Source organism: Drosophila simulans, chromosome 3R (genome assembly GCF_016746395.2).
Source record: "Drosophila simulans strain w501 chromosome 3R, Prin_Dsim_3.1, whole genome shotgun sequence".
NCBI lineage: Eukaryota > Metazoa > Arthropoda > Insecta > Diptera > Drosophilidae > Drosophila > Drosophila simulans.
In genome coordinates, this window is record NC_052523.2 from 1,324,290 (window position 1) to 1,344,854 (window position 20,565).

Here is a 20,565-nt window from a genome sequence, read left to right on the forward strand (position 1 = left end):
ATTAATTATCTCCATAATCAGCATCTGTTCTGTGGTCACACACACACACACACACACACACACTCACGCGGGCAAAGCTCATTTCCGCTTCAGCCGACGGCCATTTTGTTTTTATCCGTGGCTGTTTTGGCGTTGTAATTAGTTTTTGCGGTTTCCCATTGGCCATTCGACCGCAAATCCAATTGTTATTTCGTTTGGCATCTCCCTGCAAAATTAGAGTAAAACTTTATTGCATTTCTATTTCTCAGCCAGAAGATAGTCAGTTATGTCACGTCGATTATAATCCTATTATAAAGTGAAGTTCATCCTTATCGAAATTGGTGCTACGTTTTAATGCGACATGTTGTCTCTATGTCACATAACAAAAACGACACTAATCATGTAAAATTTGATGTCAGCTCGTTTGCAGCATACGGTTTGTTACCAGTAGACACGTTTTAATAGTCTTGAGTTTTAAAAGGTATTTATTTTTTAGCAGCTAAAAAAGAAACCGTAAATTCCTTTTATTTTTCCTCGCTTTAAGATCAATCTCGACTGTTGGCGTGGAAAACACACAACTCACTTGATTAGCCAACGAACTTTTGCTCTTGCCCATTTGCACATGATTTCCATTATATTTTTCCCATTCCAAGTCATGCCACTTACTTAATGTTGTACCATACATTTCCCAGCCCTTTCTTTCAGCTAGCTTCATTCCACTCCGTATGAAACCATCATCATGAACATTATTCTGTTCCATTAATTTATGCGCAGAAAACTGCAGCACAGTATGAAGCATTTTCCTCGGTTCTTGCTGCTTGAAAATGTGAAGAAATGTTCTCCGTGGCATAAATGAACAAAAATGATTCGAAACTAGAATGTTGTTGAAAACATACGAGGCGAATGTCGAAGCGATGCGGGAATGAAGGGGAAACTCGCGCAAAATTAATTGGGTATAATAAACGGAGAAAATATATGGTTATTAAACAGAGAGCGATCCATAAGTAACCGAATAATTGGATTATTCAATTTTATTCATTTCACTAGAAAGTTACTGTAGAAATTCATCGACAGTATAGTAAATGAAAGCAATTGATGTATCGATACAAGTACAGTATCGCGTTCTTCAATAACTTCGCATCGATAAATATGTAAATAAACCGTTCTCAACTATCTCGATTTTCGATCTCAAAATCTAGCCTAGATCGACTTGTGCTCGCTCGGTTTACTCAGATCGAGATCAAACTATTCTCAGGTTGCAATTGACTATCGATAACTTGTATCGATTTTAAGAAAATGCGACACAGTTTCCTAGACAGCTTAAAGGCTTAAGGTGTTTTTAGGCGTAAGAAAATAAATATATCTAAAATCAACACTGACACTTTTCATTGATCGCAAAGTGTACAAAAAAGTTTGCTTAGCAAACAAAAGCCCTTAAAACCGAAATAATGGACGGTAAGTTAAAAAAAGACGAGCTTAAATGCGCAATTCGCTGTGGGCAAGCGAAAACGCCCCTTAGCAATACGTTTATTTTCGCATTTTTCGCGCCAAAAGGGAAACACAAAGGATTTGACTAAAAAGCCACCAAGAACACACAATAAAGCTGATCTCCAAAGCCAGATTTCCGCGCAATTAGGCGCAATGAGCCGGAAATGCAAATAAAGAGTATGTACAACTGCACACAAAAATATCCACGGGCCTTGAGTCGGGCAAGGCCAATTGTTCACTTACCCGTCCCTGATGACGATTACGGAAAACTTTAGCGACGGAGATGATGACGATGATGACGATAATGACGATGATGACGGCTCTCGTTTAGTATGTATGATCCATTGTTCTACGGGGCTGACATTTCCCCGGGGGAAGTCCAATCAAAAGCTGAAATGGCTGAGGCGAAGGTTTCTGGGATGCTGCGCTTTTGTTTTTACGGAGCCTACGTCGCAAGCGCAAGGACAACAGGATAACAATAAACACTATACAATAAAGGCCTATTGACATAGCCGAAAATCGATTCCAAGAACGAATGCGGTTGGGTATCGCAGTTGATTGCGCACCAATGGAATCAAATGTTGTTTTTTATTTTTAACAGCTTGGTACTTTTATAGGGGTCAAAATCACTATTTGCCTGTAATTGAACCGAAACACGATACGAACTTGTAATGTATATTGTATATAAGGATGTAAGGTATTTCCATACCCATATTTGATCATATGTATATTCAGATCAACTTGAGATGTACCAAAACTTATTCAGCATATAATGACAATATTGGTAATGGCAAACGGTTTAATGGTAACATTAAACCAAAAAGAATTCAACATTCTAACTGTGTTTATTGGCGCATCATCATAGGGAGTTCCTTGTACTGCGATTGCATAGTTGTACTCGTACATTTACAGTTGTTTGGCTTAGCAATTTTGACAGAGTTTACCCTTCTATTGGCAGGTTGGATATTATGAGTGTGTGTTTTACTGGTTTTTGGGCTGGCTCTCCAATAGCTTGCGGTTCTGCTCCTCACGCCGCTGCTTGGCCATCTCGAAGGCCGTGATCTGTTTCCGGGCACGAGGTCCGGCCTTGCTCCGGAATCGCTGTTGACGCACATAGAGGGGCCTGCGCTGGTTGATCCACCAGCCGAAGTCCGCCGGAATCCTGCCGAACTTGCTGACCATGTTGCGGTGCCTCTGGATCTCCTCGCGCCTCTCCAGCCACTTCCTCCCGTACTCCCAGCCGAGCAGCCATCCCATCACCGGCCTTTCCTCGCACAGCTCCGGAATGGGTTCGGGCCGATCTGCCGGCGGAAGGATCGCTGACCCGTGATCCCTGGCCGGAATCATCGGCGAGCGGCTCCAGATCTTGATCTTTGAAATCATTCTCGATTGGAATTGTATGCTTGTCGTGTCGGTGTTGTGTTATTTGATACGGAGTCTGTCTGGGACTGAATCTTTGTGTCTGTTGGGTGGGTCAGTAGCTACTTGGTTATCAAAAATATTCCAATATTGTTGGTTGTGGTGATACAAACAATTGTACATTCAAATTTCAACTTAGTTGATTAGGAGCGCTAAGATTAAGCGCAATTAAAAGACTACACCGCTTTCTAAGAAATTGTGAGATTTAGATTAGATTTATAAGGCCACCAAAATCCATCAGCAGCTTTCCCTTCACTCCAACAGATGTCGCACCATGCAGATATATCTTCAAATTTATTTTTTACCTATTATTATTATTATTATGTTTAAAATCTATACATTACATACTATTTTTTTTATTATTTTCATACATTTAGATACAAATTTTATAAAGAAAGCCAGAACGTGACCATTAATTAATAAACAATTTTTACAAAAGTTCATATTCAAAAACTGGACAACTTAATCAACACAAATAAAACATCAAGATCTGAGCAGCTGTTGCTTAGTCCTTTTGGGCCTCCGCTTCTCAAGCCAACTGGTATAGTTGGGTGGAATGAATTTGACCTCCTTCATCATCTTCACCTTGGTCTCCTTCTTGTGCATATCACGCTCCTCCACCCACTGGCGACCGTAGTGCCAGGATAGAAGCAGTGCCATTTGGGGCTCCTCCTGCTCGTAAGTCGGTTTAAATGACCGGTGCCAGATATTTATTTTCGACTTCTCGATTTCCGGGCGGAAAGCCTTTGCGGGCTCCCAGTATATTTTGTTCGACATTTTGTTGATTTATTTTTGTTGCTGTATTTCTTGCTTACAAAATATATCATTTCTACATAATAATATCAATCAGATTTCGATGAAACATATTAAAGGTGAAGGAAATATCAAGTATGGCATGATTCAGTTCAATTTCAGCGCGCTTTGACTCTTTTGTAAACCTTCCATTAAAAATTTCTATCGATTAGCCAAAAAACTTTTTACCACGATCACTCTTAAGCTCTCAAATACAACAATTTAAAGGATTATATAATTTTATTCACCAATATCTATCGATATCTTAGAAAAATTATAACATTTCTCGTTCTCATTTTCACTAGCTGAGTAACGGGTATCTGATAGTCATATATGTGTTATAGTGGTTCAATCCGTCCTGTTCCGACTTATAAACGAAAGGACAGACATACGGACATTGTTATATTAAGTCGGCCATTAATGCTCAATATATATATTTATGTACATATATAAAAAACGATATTAGAAATATTTAGGTCTTAATTGTCGTCCTCCTGGTGTATAAGAAAGTGTGTCGTTTAACTTAGATGTCTAAGAACTAAAACAATTTGGTTGCATGTAATTATTGAAGTATTTCTTCGTTATGATGTGAAAACTACATATTTATGAAATTGCCAACTGCTAATTGAACAAAAACCCGACAAAAATGCTGCTAATGGAGAGAACACCCATAACACAAATGGCACAGACAACGGACAACAAACCGCCCATCGACAAGGGTCGCAAATTGGGAGGAAAATACAAACAGATGGAAATCTGAGCGTAAAACCCGAGCAACCCGAAGTGGAGAAACTGGAAATGTGAAAAGCGCGGCATGCGGCCCAAGTCAGCGGGGGCGACCAATAGGTCAAGTACGAACTGCATTGGCTCGCTGTAGTTTTAGCGGCTCCGGAAGTGAAACAGTTGGATGGAGCCCTAAGGTGGCCAGAACTACGCGTGCCAAAAGGTGCAAAGAGGCCTTAGGCGGAATTCGGAAGACAGCTGGTTTTCATTCACAATTCACAATTTACAATACGCAATTATGCAATAAAAGCTGGCGAACTTAAATGCAACCTGGTATTCTAGACATAATGCTGGGAAAACAATGACCACGTGGTCGCAGCATGGGTCAAATGTTGGCTAAAATTCATCACCTCTGGTTTTTGGTAACAGGAAAGTGATGGCATTATTCACTGGCCAAATTCAACGAAATCCATTATGAAGATACATGTAAGTCACAAGCCCCATATATGGCCTTTGGAAAATGCTCTCATATACTTCATTTACATGCATATGTATATTGCAAAGTAAGTATAATACTTAACCTTAACCGTTACCCAAATTTTCAGATACTATTCACCGATACGATTAACCAATACTTACCTTCTCTGCACACCGTACGAAATGAGCTGAGTTGGCAGCACTGGTTGTAAGTCGCCCTCCCGCTCGCACACCGCTCGGCTGTCTCCGTCCCTGTCTGACATTCACCACGGCGCTCCTCCGCCCGCCTGTAGTCATTTCTCATCGCCACCGGGTTGTTTCCTTGTAATTTGTCACCGCTGGAGCCCATTTCTGCGGCGTAATTTGTTTGCAACTCATTTCGGGATTCATTTCCATGGCTGGGCTGTCTCTTTGTTTGCTTGCCTTTGTTTTGGTCAACTGCCTTGGTCTCGGTGCATTTAATTAAAATTATTATTGCTTGTAATTGGGGAGCGGAGGCTGTTTCAAAGGGGTTATTCAGAGGAAGGCGGGTCAAGCAAACTGACCGACTTGCATTACAACGTTGTACGGAATGAAGTGCAAATGTAATCCAACCGAGAAATTGAAAGCTTTGTCTTGGAGTAAGTTTGAGGCCGTTTTATAACCTTTAAGGAATGGGTGGTGATACACAAAGTATTTCATATCCTAAGTTTAAGCAATAAAGGACAGGGTGTGGTTAATAGTTTGAAACCGATCAATGCTTCTCCATTGAGCCCAAAAGCCTTTGTGGAATGTACTTGTTGAAATGCAACTTGGCCTGTGGCCATCTTGCACATAAGGAAACATTTTGAAATACTTTTAATTTCATTCACCTTTCCCTCTTTCATTTTAGGCCCCCCACAACCTAAACTCTTTCAAAATATCTTTCCACTCACTTCATTACCAACTGAGGCATATCAATTTGGCCTATCCACACAAAGTAATAACAGCCACTTCAGAAAACTAATTTTTGAGCATTAGAAAGGTCTGGGCCCATACATATGTACACATGTATGTATGTACCTATATGAATGTAGTTCCCCGGCTATTGTGATCCAGCATGACTTTGCTTTCAAAACATATTTGCAACGGCGAAAAGCCGACAACAATAGAGTAACACTCACGGCATAAAGCAGAAATATAAAAAATTCTCAAGTACACGCACTTTTGAACGCAATTACGTTGAACTTTGGCTCATGGCACATGGGGCAGGGGCATTGGGCGGTTAGCAGGGTGCAGGGGGTAGGGGCACAGGATTGTTGAAACGAACTTTACAATAATATGCGTTTGTAAGTAGAATGCGCCTTTACGATGGCACCAAAGTAGAGTTTTTTTTGCCTAGGGGCGAAACTTGAATCGGATTTGCACTCTATTGACTTCTGTGCCGCTCCTCCACTTACTGATTCTGCGTCTCGTGGTTGCACAATCCAGAACGCCCCAGGTAGAAAAAGAAGATCCATTCAAACGTTCTCGGAGGATCGCATACCCTGTAAAAATTGATTTACTATATAAGTATTGTAAGTGCAATATGAATAGTACGAGTATTGATCCAATGAAATTATCACATATGTATGTATGTATGTACCATTGAAGTGGTCATTTGCGCGAGTAAAATTAAAGTAATCGAAGATTCCATTAGGATTGCTTTAGTATCTAAACTATGATTTAAAATTACCGAGTCCTATCAACCGAATGAAACAACAACAACGACGACAACTGGAATGCATCACCATCAACACATCGTCGCAGCTCACCACACTATCGCCATCTCGCTTTTCCATCGCCATTGGGGGTTCGGCATTGAGAATGCGCCTATGCGTGCGTCCCGCTTGCTCTCCCGTCCGCATTCGCACCCTAGAGCCCTCGCTGTCTCACTCCCAACAACGCATTCATCCTGAGACCCTTTGCGAGCGGATTTGGCTTTATTAGTTTGTCTAATTGCTTTTTGCAACAATTATTACGGCATTTTCCGTTGTCGTCGCCGGTGTGTTGTTGGTTCTCGCAGCAGAAAAGTATCACAGATGTGTGAGCCCCGCGCTGACCCCCCGCGGATTTGCCGGGCTTTGATTTGACTCCTCGCATGTTTTGTTGTTATTGCACATAGCGCTCGTACTCGATTTTCAATTTTGGGTGTGCTTTGGTTACCATGTTCTGTTATGGCATAGAGCGCGCGATTCATCTCTCTGGGCTACTACTTTTGTAATACTTTTTAATAAATTCTGTTAAAGAAGGCGTGAAACATTTCACTGTTTCAGCATTTCCGTTTCTAGGTACCACCCGCTGCGTGCACGGGGAGGGAGAGGTGTAAAGGGTCAAGAGGGGGGTGGTCGGGAGGGTTGGGGGCTGGCCAGGGAAAAAGTGCCTTTCATTAAATTTTAAATTCCACATTATTTAATTCGGTTTGCTGTCACTTCGAGGGCGGAGAGAGCAGATGGCTCAAACCAAATGAATTTTTGTTGCATAGCACTGGGCGTGTGTTAGAGTGGTTCAACAAAGGGATTTATCATTTTCAACTTCTTTGTTCGATTTAATATTTTGATGGTAATTTTGAAATATCTGTTTCAGCATAAATAGTTGGAATATCTATCATTTATTTCTATATTAGGTATATTAAAAACTTAAAAAAAATCATTTTTAGAACTGTAAGGAGTATATGGTTTCAATGTAAAAAGTTTCAGGCAATGTCTGTTCAATGTTTTAGTTAATTTGTTATCAATTGAATTTATGATATTACATTTGGAAACAACTTACACATATAGAAAAAAGGATAGAACATTGTAGAGTGTCGAATACCAGTTCCTCAGCTGAAGGGGTAAAGACATGTAAGAGTAGGTGTTACTAGAATTTGCATATAGAGACCCAACTCTGTACCAAAACCTAAAAAACTATGAAAAACATTGACTTGTCTGGTGTTACCAATCGAAAATATAAATACATTATGCAGTCGGAAACAATTGATTCTCCTGTTACATACTTTCTACAAACTAAATCCTAAATCCATTTCTGTGTAACATTGTATTAAGGGTTAAAACCATTTAACGTTATTACGAATCAAAAGCCGGTTAAAAAAGTGGTTTTAAATTTAATAGAGTCTTAAAGATACAAAATAACCTTCAATTATCTATATTCCTTCCTCCATATAGTTCTAGACAATATTTCTACCGCCTGAACCTATCCCAAGGATCTCCGTCCATTCCCATTTGAACTCAGTTTGTATGAGCCACAGCAGTTGGGTCGCACAACTCCCGAAAGGAGCACATTGGCAATATCTCCGTGGTTTTTATACCTTTCTTCGATTTGAGTTGTGTTATTTATCATTGTGGCCTGCAATTTTTCATTCGTCGAACTTTCAGTGCCACACGCACCAGAAGACCAATTTCACGGGGCAAGAAAACATTTTGCTTTGCTTTTTGACATTTATTTCTCTCAAAAAAGGACGCAAAGAAAGCGGGAGGGCGAAACAATAAAAAACTTTAGCAACAAAAAGCACTAAAGTGCGATATTATTAATTTTACTTTATTTGTGTAGCGTGGCATTCCTTGGGGGCGCAGAAGAGCGGCGAAAGAAGTCCGAAGCCACCGTCACGCTCATCCGTCGAATCCGTGGCATATTCCAGATATATGTACATACACCCTTGTGTGTACATATGTGCCATACATATGGGGGCAGGTGGAGGAGGAGCAGCTTTGGCCACCTTTGCGTGTCCATTGGCTATAACTCAAGCTGCATTGGAAGAATGGTCAGACCACTGCACGTTGAAATAAATATAAATGTCAAAACTGAGTGGAGCATTTCAGGGCGAGCTCATATATCAGCGCGTATATATATTTACGGCCGGGAGTGTGTGCAGATATACTCGTACATGTGTTACGTGAAATCGTTGCACTTTGGTTTGTTTACAAATGAATCATCGCGAGGTTTGAGATGCGTGAGAAATCACAAAATATTCGGGAGTGAGTTATTACGGTTTCGTTAAGGAAATTAAAACAATAAACAATATCAGGACGCTTTTATGATTAGTGGCTAAATTGCTTTACTGTCACATAATTTTGTTAATATTTCAATTTAGTTCTGTAAAAGCATCAATTGACATCATAACAAATATACTTTTTGGAAATACTTAACCTAAATTATTTAAAAGCGGATAATATATAAACATGTAACAGACTATTCTCATGTCGTAAAGGAATTAAGATAATCATATGTGGGATTAATGTCAATCGTCGCAAACTCCTCATTTCACTAAACTCAATTAATCATTGGGCATTACTGGAGATCATTTATGGCCTGCTACGAAGTCTTTGACTTTAAAGTGTTCCATTCTACAACATGAAAGTAATTCCTCCCAAAATCCTAAGAAAATAACTCATTTGACGGAGTCAAAGGGCGCTATGTAGCGCCGACTATCATAAATAATGAAAACACCCAGTCAGACCAGAAAAAATGAAGTCAAATGTTGAATTTTATTAATGACAAAAAGGTATACTTTGCTTATACCCTTGCAGTGGGTATATTCACTTCAGTCAGAAGTTGGCATCGCAGTACAGGAGACTGCAATCATGTGAAGTACATGTATTCTTGATCTGCATAAACGGCGACCCGATCTGGCTATGTCCGTCCGCCCATTTGTCCGTCCGTCCGTATAAATGCTGGGAAGTTGAGATTCAACATGCAGATTCTAGTGACGACTTCTGTTAGTATTTGACTTGCCTATTTCAATCGATATATTACATTAAAAATATTTTCAAATTTGTTTCCGACTAACGTGAATCTAAAAGTCTTTTCTGGCAGGGTATAGCAGCTTCGGCTTGCCGAGGCTAGCTGTATTCTTGTTTAAGTTGCATTAAAAACGTTATAACCAAAAAACATTAATTCATTCATAAGATGAGAAGTTGATCAAAGCACTTGACTGCTGACTTGGTTGTTCGGGAGGGAGGTATACTTCAAACAGCGATTTTTATCGTTTTGTCTCCATGGAGATGTTGAAAATTTTAAGCGCCATCATTTATTATGTAGAACTCGTTATTGTTGTTGCATTTGTGCACAAATTTATGTGATTTTTATGCGTAGACATAATTATAAAAGTCGCTTATGCTGGAGGATCCCAACGAGCCACAATGGAAAAGACGAAAAGCAACCCAAGCCCAACGATCTTCAGACTTCATTTACTGGCCACTTTTTTGTTCGGCATCCAGAGGTTGGGGCTGGAGTTCGAGCTTGGGTTGGAGATGGAGATGGAGATGGAGTGGAGTGGAGTCGGCGCTCCAGCTACACCTCATATTGTCATAAATTATAAAATTTTATGCGTAAATTAATGACCACATTTTCTCTCTGCTCTTCGTTCGTTCGTAGGTCAGTCGATTGGAATTTTTGCCTCATATTTTGGGGATGCAGGGCATATTATTTTTTATTTAGTTTAGAGTTAAACATGGTCTTAATAAATCACAAGAGCATCTCAGTACACATTTCTATTTACATAACAAAGTGTCATCACCTGATCCTTTAAGTGTTTAATAAAATAATTCAGGGGCTTTTAAGATTTATATGTGAGTACAGTGAGAAGCGTTAGTTCCTTGAAGTAATAAGAATTCAAGTCAACAAATCAACATCTACCCATATAAACGTTGCTCGCAGATTAAAATGACATACTAAATTCCTTTATAAGTATCCAATAGATAAAAGAAAGTGATTCCAAATCTATAAACAAAACTATTTAAGTTGATCAAGCCATTTCTGTCTATAAGAGCGTCTAGATCTGTACCACTTATAGTTTATTTCAAAACATTTTACGCCCACAATCGGTAGAATTGTTTTTGATTTCATGATTTCAATAGCGTCCAAATCTGAATGGTGGTCGCATTTTTTCGCCGGATTTTTCCTTTTACCCATACTTATTCGCATGCCCTGAATGATTTGAGTCTGTTCGCTTACTACAAAAGCTATAAGAAATGATGTACCATGATCCATCCATCTTCGTTTGAGAGTTCTGTTAACTGGTATCTGATAGTCCAGATATCGACTACAGTGGTCTCTCCTATTTTTCGTAATATAGCTAAAAATTAGATTGTTTTATTCGAGACTCGATAAAAGCACAAACAAACAACAGTAATATGATGAAAATAAACAACACATGTAATCACTGAATTCCACAATTGCCTTTGATTAAACAAAAGAACAGCCTATCTGCCTTTCCCTTTCTCCAGCTGGCTCATAAACAAATTCAAATAAATTAGTCAAAATGAGGGTGGCCTGATTGTTCCATGGTTACCGGGGTTATGGGGGATAACCGCAAAGTGCGCAAAAAGTTAACTGGCAGAAATCTGGTCATGTTAGCTATAGAATACTCTACTCCGTGGTTGGAAGGTTATCCGGAAATCTACTCTAAACAATTGTTGAAGCTAAAAACAGAGGCTGATTTCAGAAAATAAATATAATGTTAAATATAATGTTAGTTATACTAGTTGTATCGAGGATATAACCTAAAGGTATTACATCAAGTAAAAACTATAAATATGTAGAGTTACAAGTCAATAACCAAAATGTTATACTCGCATAACAGCGAATCCCTCTCACAAAATACAGTTCCTAAATCACCAAGATCATTACTTCCCCTATCATTTCAAGTACTTCCCGCCCGAATCCCCCAAAGAAAGGGGACGACGACTGGTCAAGTGGTCTGCGCAACCAATTTAGAGAAACGCAAAAGAGTGAGGAGCCACCAAACTTTGAGCGCGCTACTCAGTCACAATTTGTCATCGGCTTTGGCCACTCAATCATCCGGGCAGCGAATAAAAGAACAAATTCAAAATTGGCCAAGCTCTATAAGTCTTCCCGGGGACGACTGCAGTATTACCATTATCATTAGGCTTTTTATCGTGAGGAGGCACGAGGCAAAGGCTCCGGCTGGAAGGCTCGCATGACGTCTTGTAATACGTCAATGACGACGGGGATGCCTAATAGATGGTTTATTTCTGCTTCGTTTTTCGTTATGATGAATTAAGCATTTGGCCGTGTAGTAAGCATACCAAGTAAATAGGTTCCTCCATAAGGTCCCTTCGTATGGAAGTTGGCTCTGAGCTGAGGGCCATAAATTTTCACACGAAGGTGTCGCATTACAATCGAGTCCAAGTCAGAAATCCCAAACTGGAAATGGAAATGGAACCGGAACCTCCCTCTCCGTTCCGCCCTTCCCTCTTCCCTCTCGAGCACTCCCAATCGTTCCGACTCGCCCAGGTAATTTGTCGCCTTATCTTGTCAACATTTTATTTTCAAAAGTGTCGGGAAGTGAGTGTGCCGCTCATGTGGGTAGCAATTAGTCGATAACTGAGCTGTAATAAGATAAAAGCAGCTACAGAATGCGTTTCGGGGGTAGCTGAGATAGAGGTATCTGCGGTTTCAAGCATACATTCAACTATTTCAATTGGAATTTAATTGATAATAAAAGTCAACTAGTAAACCTTTGTTATACCAGTGAGAAAGTTAAAAGATACCCTTGACTTTCCACATAAGTTTGTAACTTGTGGGAATTCGAGGGAGCTTAGTTTAATGCGGTTAAATGAGAGTTAAATTTAGTTTCTAGACGTTTAAGTATTTCGCAACTTTCGATTGTCATTCGTCGTCACCTGTTGGCAAACGGACAGACAGACGAATATGTGATACGGATACTGATCTAGAACATATATACTTGACGGGTCGGCAACGCGTCCTTCTACCCGTTGCATACATACAAATATATACGATAATTATAATATTGGGTATCAGAAATAAAATACGAAAATTGGGCATATTGATTTTTTAAAGAAAATCACTTCTAACTTTGAAATAAAATAATTGCATACTAGCAAAGGTGTCACTTCCTATCACAAAATGCCTAGGAAATATTTTTTTTAAATTTAAAATTAAAGTGCCAAGAAGGCGACTGTTTATCCTTTTAGCCAACTTTATGACTGCTCCCCACATCCCACCAAACTAACTTAACTATACATCCGTAATTTATTGCTCAGTGTAAAGTGTGCTTCTTGGCAACACTTCTTGATTCCACTCGGTGGTTTAATAAAGCCACTAAATGCAGGGCGAGCTGTCCGCCTCCGTTTAGCGCTTTCAGCCTCCTTCTTAATCTCGTAACATCCATCAGGCACGAGGGTTGGGGGCGTGGCCGGGGGCTTCGCTTGATTAATTGGGTTTAAAATATGGCCCACCATTTAAAAACGCAAACAAATGCGCACATCGCGTCCAAGGGCGGCTCTCGACGATTCGACGATCCCACTTCTGGCCGGCTCTGCTCCTTTTGGCCAAATTAATTAGCAGACATCACTCGGGCTCACAGACGAGAGGGCTCACCAACTGACTGACTGCCACTCGCACCGCGTTTTGAAAAATGTTTGTTTTCGCTGACCGAACATGGTCTTCGATGGGCCGACATTTATCAGGAATTGTGTGAGGCTATCTGTACAGGCAAACACCTGTTCTGGTAACCATTAAATTTATTGTGCTAGGGTGTCGGAGGCGGTTCGTCGTCGGGTTTTGTTTGTATAATGGTTTTTTGGCACTCGGGGCACATACATTTTTGAGGTCAATTTAACTTCATATTTGTAATCGTTAGGGCAGACGCGATTCATTGGAATATACCTGCCTAAATTGATTTTGTTTGGGAGCACATTAATCAAATAATTTAATTGTATTTTACTTCATGAATTCGGAGATGTAATGAAACATCCAGTTTATCCTACATTAGTAGCATAAGCACATAGTTCTACTAATACGCCTTACGATTACCCCAGCTATTTAGTCAATTGTTTTAAAAAAAGTCAATTCAAATCGTATTGCATTTAATCAGAGGAATGTCCCTTAATTCTTAATTAAAACGTCTTCTATATTATTTCGTTTGTGAACTGAGGCTAAGGCATTATTAGCAAATCAATATTTGTGTTCCTAGTTTAGTTATTGCATTTTATGAGTCACTTCATTTACTTGGGAAACAAACATCGAAATACCCCATCAATTGGCAATTACCCATATTAATATTACGTTACATACGCGCCCCTCCCCATCAGCCTCATAAATTAATAATAAAACCGCATAATCATATTGTGTCATATGTGTAATCGTTAAAGTATCGGGCCCACGACTTAATTGCCCCGACCACAAAAGTAACACATTTGTATGTTTGTACATATATGTGCCATAGCTATTAGCAGGATCTTGATGGACTGGGAGCGAGGGTGGCTGAGCATATGGCATTTGGATGATTTTTATTGTGGCAGCGACAAAAACAAGGAAACGACGAACAAACCCCAAAATTGCCCTTTTTGGCGTTGATGGAGGCCCAAGGGATCGGGGGGCGGGGCAGCACTTAAGAGCAAAAGAACAACACTTTGTGTTCACCAGAGGGTGCAAATCCACCCTCTCGATTGGGGATAGCAGGAGCAGGAGCAGAAGCAGGCTAAAATGGCAATGAATCGAAATTGATACACCCCCAAAATTTAACGCCGCATTGAGAGACTCCGCGGGGAGCAGGAGCTGCGAACGCATCGCACATCCTGTCGGATGTCGGCGACTGCCGAGCGCCAGGACGAAGCAAATACGACACGCTCACGCGGCTGGCAATTGGTTGGCTCAGGTCCGCAGGAATCGATGGGGCGAGGGCTCTGGGGCCAGGACCCCCACCAGGACCTAGGCGTCAGCATCATCATTGGCGACATTTAAGCCAGCACATCCCTGCACAGGAAGAAAGGATTGGTCGAGTTCTTCGTGAAAGCGGACAAAGCCTCTTGTTGGCAGAAAAGGTTAACCTTTGCTTTTGGGCTTTATAATAAAAATAAAAGTGGATAAAAGTGCAAAAATCCTGTTTGAGCCCAATATTTTTCCAATTACTTTGCGGTTTTCTCTGTGCAGCTTTTGCCACGTCCCTAATTCAATCAAATCCATTTGGTGTCCCCCTCTCGACGAAGTGCGTCATCGTCATCGCCTTGATCCAATTCGGCTCCACGGGAAATTTAATTACCCACGTCCATGGTTGTTTTCGTTGTCGTGTTGGCGTGGCGACAGCAGCATAGTCCTTTTTAAAATCCAATAAAGTGTCACACAATTAAGTGACACGGATATCCTGCCGAGCCCAGTCCAACCGGATTGGCAATTCGCTTCATTCCGATTCCTGTCTGTGTTTAAGTTCCGGCTTTGTCTTCCCTTTGACTTAGAGCCCTCTGTTCTAATCTGTTTGTTTTTCGGCTTCTGTCGCATTATGGCAACTCAATTAGTCGGAATGTGTTTTTAATCAGCTAAAGGGGGTGTGCAATAAAACCTTAATCTTATTCATCAACGGTGGATGTACATTTTTGTGTTTTGCAGTCGTTTGTAACACTACATTGATTCGCCTCCACTCTCATTAACATAAATTCTTCCTGACATTTAAATAATCATTTACTTTATCTTATCTTATCTTGTGCTACGTCGGCGTCATACCTTTCTAGCTTTTGTAGTTCCCAAAATTTATGAGATCATCTTGGCTAGTGGTCCTAACCAGAATATATACTATAGTTACTTACATTTTAACGAATCTAGTTTACCCTCGTGCAGATTCTAGCTACACATACAGTGTAAAAGTTTGTTTCACAGCGCTTCTTTTTTGGGTAGGGTATACCAGATTCGTTGAAAAGTATACAACAGGTTGAAGGAAGCGTTTCCGACCATCTAAAGTGTATAAATACTTAACCAGGGTCAATAGACGAGTCGATCTGGCACTGTCCGTCTGTCTGTCCGTCCGTATGTCCAGATCTCAGGATCTATAAAAGCTAGAATGTTGAGTTTAGACATGCAGATTCCAGACACATAGACGGAAGTTTTATTCCTGATGTTGCCACGCCCACTCTAACGACCATACCCCGCCCAAAACTGCCCAAAACAGCGCAAAACTACAACCCCCACTATTTTAGGTAAGGTTTTGACTTTTTTTCATTTTATAATTTTTTTTTCCAATTTTTATTGGTAAGGGTTCACACTCCCATTAGCTGAGTAATGGGTATGTAATAGTCGAGGAACTAAATTATACCGTTTTTAAATATTTTCAAGACATTGGAAGTTTCTGATAGGTTACAGTTAGCGTGTATTAACTTTAAGTATGGTATTTAAATATTTGGTACATTAGTTATTTAATGTTAGTTTATAAGCTATCCTTCCGTTGGCTGACAAAAGTTAACCTTCAACTTCAGGGAATTTATTTCGGCACCATTGGCTTCAGTTCCAGGCGAAGGAACTCAAGGGACTCTTGAATCCACTCTGAAGAAGTGAAGTACTTGACGATTGTAACTCCTTTTATTTCCCTCGGCCAAGGACCAACACTTGAGCGAAAAGTGTTGAAGGCAGGAGCCAAACGGTTGTCAGTCAGCCAGAAGAGCGAGTAGAAAAGCCCAACGACTTCCACTTGAACACTTTTCAATGAAAATCCACCACAAGAAATGTGCAACCGAATGCGCATTTGCAACTGAGCAAAAACCAGAGCTGCCAAAAAGCATAGTCCGTTTCATTCGTGTAATTACTAACTGCAGGACTACAGGACTGCAGGACTGCAGAGCCCGACTTCCGGAAGTTGTCAAATGGAGCGTGAGAAAGTTTCTGGCGCGCTTTTCGGGAAGGCTGGATGTAGGAAGCCAAGGAAGTCAAAACGGCAACGCAAAAGCCGAATAAAATTGCACACCTTCCTCTATTCTTGAGAAGTAGGAGTTCCAAGACCTCGACTAAGGGGAGAACTTAGAGGTCGACCCCCATTACGAAGTCGGGCCAATTGTCCAACTTCCGGGCGTATCAGATTACCAGATTCCGCGCATTTAAAGTCAAGTAAATGTCAGCGTCCTTGTGGCCCGACCCCGAACTTCTTTGGACTTTCCTCCAGCCTCCAGTCACCAGTCAGCAATTATTTCGCCGACTCGACCCGGAGCCGACCCTCCCAACCGATCCACCCCATCCTCGAGCACACATTCCCTCACCGTTCCCGCACCTTTCCTTCCATAATTGCTCAGTCAGTCGACACGCCCCTCCAAGGGGGCGGGGATGGGAGTGCCAGAGTCCTTTGTTCCGCTTTCTTCGGCCCACAGGGTCCTTGTTCTTTTGCTCAGCTCTTGCACTAATGAGGGTCCTTGGCAGCCCCTTCTCCCGCCATTGACACATTGCCCTCGCCCCGTTTCCTTTGTGTTTCCTCAAATATTTGCGAGCGACTTTAGGCCTTTAGGCCTTCCAAGACGTCGAGCGTTTTCAAAAGCGCATAAATATTTATGCAATGAAGCAAAAACTTCAAAAAGTTCAGAGGGTAGATCGATCCGATACCATTTTTTTCCTTGCTGAGCATAAAAAGCCTTTGCTGAATTTATATGATTGTGCGAAAAGTTTATGTAACTAAATCTGGAACTTTTCAGATGTTTTGCTCCTGGCTTAAGAGATTTTTAAAATGTATTCAGGAGAACAGCTACAAGTTCATTTGTGACATGGGCACTCTACTAGATCTCTACTAATTGTATTTAAATTAACATTTTCATAGTTGTATGCAGTAAGTGTAATTGTTTCTTGAATAAAAAGCAAAGCGAATACATTCAATTTTCCTTTCATATTTCGAAATATACATCATTCTGCCTCTTTGGACAGCAAAGGCATCCTCAACTTGGCCAATTTCATGGAACATTTCAATCTTCAAGGAGCATCTGTCAATGGTACCTCCTTGGCCATCGCAACTAATGACTGGAAAGTGCTGACCTCATCACACCTACGCGATGGAGAACTACTGACCCAGGTAGTTCGGGATGCGGCATGTCGAGTAGCGGGAAATCAATTTAATCCTATTTTAAAATCAAACAAGGAACTGCCATTTGCAGAGGTCCTTCTGCACACGCCCCCTTAAGTCCTTTGAGCGAAAGGACGAAATTGAGAGGCCGGCCTGAGGGCCAAAACAGGTCGAATGCTAACAAGTGCCGTTAAAACTTAATTAGCTCGGTTTTCGTGAGGAAGAGGGTCCAGGTCAGTGGGTTTCAGTCACCTACTGCGTGTGCCGCAGGACAATCGCCCCGAGGGACCTTCTCGATGTCCTTCCAGGCTTCATGTTGCCTTTCTCCCCGTTCGCCAACAGGCCCACGTGTTTACACTTGCCGCTGATTGTGGTCGAAGTCTTGGGTTCTGTTTTGGTTTCGATTCAATTGGATTTGGATACTGTTCGATGCGGACCGATGCATGCCGCTATCTCAAAGGGCTGATCTCCTGGCGTCGCCTGGGGACCAACTTAATTTGATTTTATTGATAACAAATTATGCCTCGCGGCACTGCAGCGAAGCGGCATTAGTATCAATGTCAGTTTATCAGTCTAACAATTTTATTAGCCAAGAATCGATGCTGACTCGGAGCAATGTGGTTCCCTAGCTGGGATACACTACTCACACAACATATAGTTATTTCATTATTTGAAGGTTAAGACTATTTAACAAACATATAAGTGTGGGTAGGTTTATCTAAAATGAGTTATTGTAAATAATTTGCCATATTCCATTAAATGTGGATTTACAGGCGATTGTGATGGCAACAATAAAAAGTAAGGGCATCCACTAGTCGCCATGACTCTGGACTCCTCCATTCTGATAGCCCGATTAATTATATGTTTTGTGGCGGGCTGGTCTTGCGCCTGTCTCGCCTGGGATCCGCATCGTCTGGCTTAGTTAACAATTATTAATCGGCCGTAACATTTATCATAACCCTTTTAGGGCTCACTCTCTGGACGAATATATGCAAATGGCCTCTTGACATTTGTTTGTTGTGGGCTGGCAGAACGTTTTCCAAACTCCGCTTAGCAGACGAAACGAGATAACTTTTGACTGGGGCCGATCTCCGGGCAGATAACTTGATATGGGAGATGAAAAATCGAAGATAACCTCTCCCCGGGACGATTTACAGGCTGAGCGGCGGAAATGAAAACGGAAAATGTCGGAAAATTATTCAAAAAAATCAATATGCTGATGGGGAGCTTTGGTGGCTCTTGCCTTTTGCGCCGCCTGTCGGCAAGGACAATGGGCTGCGATGTCCTGGCCAGTTCCAAGATGAAATGAGCTGGACAATTTGTGAAGCATTGTATTCGGGCCCGTGTCAAAGGTCCTTTTCACCGGGTTTTCCTGACCATCCTCCCGCTGCGAGGATGCAATTTGCCTTCGGCCAAGCCAGCTGGAGGTCCTCGATTTTGGAACGAGCCTGTTCCGACCGAACTGCTCCGTCTCCTCGTAGGTGTTCAACCCAAATTAGTGGCTTGTGCTATCAAATAGTTGTGCCCTGTCATTGAGGCAGCTGCACTCCGCTTCCAGTTGCGATCTCATTTGGCCAACCCAGCTCCATCTCAATCTGCATCTCCATCTTCAGCTCCATCTGCAGCTCCATCTTTACCTCCAGCTCCAGCACCAGGCGCAGCTCCTTCCTTCTCTTCAGCGGCTCTTTGGCCGCTCATTAGTTATGATTTAGTGTGCGCATAAACAAAGTTATTAAATTTCCATCCACGCTCCGCCAAACTACTAAATTGTCTGCCCCGAAGTTGTGTAGTCATAAAAATTAAAACCATAAATTAAATGAATATTTATTTACTGCGCCCCGGCATCTCCCCGCCCACCCGCTCTTTTGGCCAGGCCAAAAGATGCTTGCCAGGAGAGCCAAAAGGCAAACAGAAATTTAATTAACGCTTCTGTGTACATGTAACTACGCTCAGCGGGGTGGGAGGGAGTTGGTGGCGTCGGCGGAACTGGCGTTGCGCATCCGGGGGCGGCAGTTGGGCGGCGGATGGGCGGGTGATGGGGGCGTGGCACCACTCTCCGTTCGCAAGAGCGCCGTTTTCCATGAGCCATAATTAACGATTAATTAAAAGTGCCGACTGAGCAACCCGCAAGCAGCGAAAATAAAACGAGTTTGTTGCAATCACAACCTTGTACGGCCATAAATTTTAATGTTGGGTTCCAAAATGGAGCATTCTCCGAAAGAGAAAATAGGAGAGGTGTACCAATTAAAACTTTGAGGTCCTTTTCCGCATAATTAACGAATGTAATTCATAGCTGGAAAGGAGGAAGAAAAGGCTCAAAAGGATCAATAAATGTTTTTATATTTTACTATGTTTATATTCTTAAGTGAATACATTTGACACAGTTAAATCTATCAAAATAAACAATGAACTTTGTACATGGTTGAAAGATGTACAACATCCATGAAATTACTTAAACAAGATAGATAACCGCCATAAAATAGCATGAAAACAAATCCTTTCACTTTAAGTTTGTTGTATTCCTCCCACTAAACGAAAACAGCGATTAGCCATGCCTCCCTCGATTTCCAGGACATGTCGGGCAAAACAATGCGGCTCACCCCGAAAAACTCTTTCCCAATCCTTTTCCTTTTTTAACAACAAAGTCAGGACATGAGCCCTAATGAAAACTAAACCATTTAACCAGAAGTGGTCACCGTAATTGGCTCAAAAGAGTTAAGGCTTGGGAAACTGTAACGCCTACCTAAATCGGAATTCCATAGAGAAAGATAGGCACACCAATACGGATTCCAAGCCGAACCAAGCCCGTATCCTGGCCAGGTAGGACGAGATGCTTGTGCAGGACCAACGCCCACCATAACAACTTGACTCGGGCAACGGCATAATTTATGCCGGCGAAA

At 41.4% G+C, this 20,565-nt stretch overlaps 2 protein-coding genes and 1 long non-coding RNA gene across 3 annotated transcripts; 1 reads left to right on the plus strand and 2 right to left on the minus strand.

Annotated features, from left to right (window-relative positions):
- Positions 1 to 2,293: 2,293 nt before the first annotated feature.
- Positions 2,294 to 2,924, minus strand: LOC6726743. Its single transcript, XM_002102118.4, has one exon. The coding sequence runs from the start codon at positions 2,848 to 2,850 to the stop codon at positions 2,449 to 2,451; it is 402 nt and encodes a 133-aa protein (XP_002102154.1). The 5' UTR covers positions 2,851 to 2,924; the 3' UTR covers positions 2,294 to 2,448.
- A 320-nt stretch (positions 2,925 to 3,244) lies between these two features.
- Positions 3,245 to 6,625, minus strand: LOC6726744. The gene is made up of 3 exons (XM_016176009.3): positions 6,482 to 6,625; positions 5,041 to 6,383; positions 3,245 to 3,715 (listed from the first exon to the last, which is right to left on the minus strand). Exon 3 carries the CDS (start codon positions 3,661 to 3,663, stop codon positions 3,370 to 3,372), a length of 294 nt encoding a protein of 97 aa, XP_016033233.1. The 5' UTR covers positions 3,664 to 3,715; positions 5,041 to 6,383; positions 6,482 to 6,625; the 3' UTR covers positions 3,245 to 3,369.
- A 4,804-nt stretch (positions 6,626 to 11,429) lies between these two features.
- On the plus strand, positions 11,430 to 17,474 carry LOC123327281. Its single transcript, XR_006541903.1, has 2 exons — positions 11,430 to 12,129; positions 16,104 to 17,474. It is a non-coding gene; the product is annotated as an uncharacterized LOC123327281 (long non-coding RNA).
- The last annotated feature ends 3,091 nt before the right edge of the window (positions 17,475 to 20,565 follow it).

Coding starts and splice junctions, on each gene's coding strand:
- LOC6726743 (XM_002102118.4), bottom strand. CDS start 2,850: ATGATTTCAAAGATCAAGATCTGGAGCCGCTCGCCGATGATTCCGGCC.
- LOC6726744 (XM_016176009.3), bottom strand. CDS start 3,663: ATGTCGAACAAAATATACTGGGAGCCCGCAAAGGCTTTCCGCCCGGAA.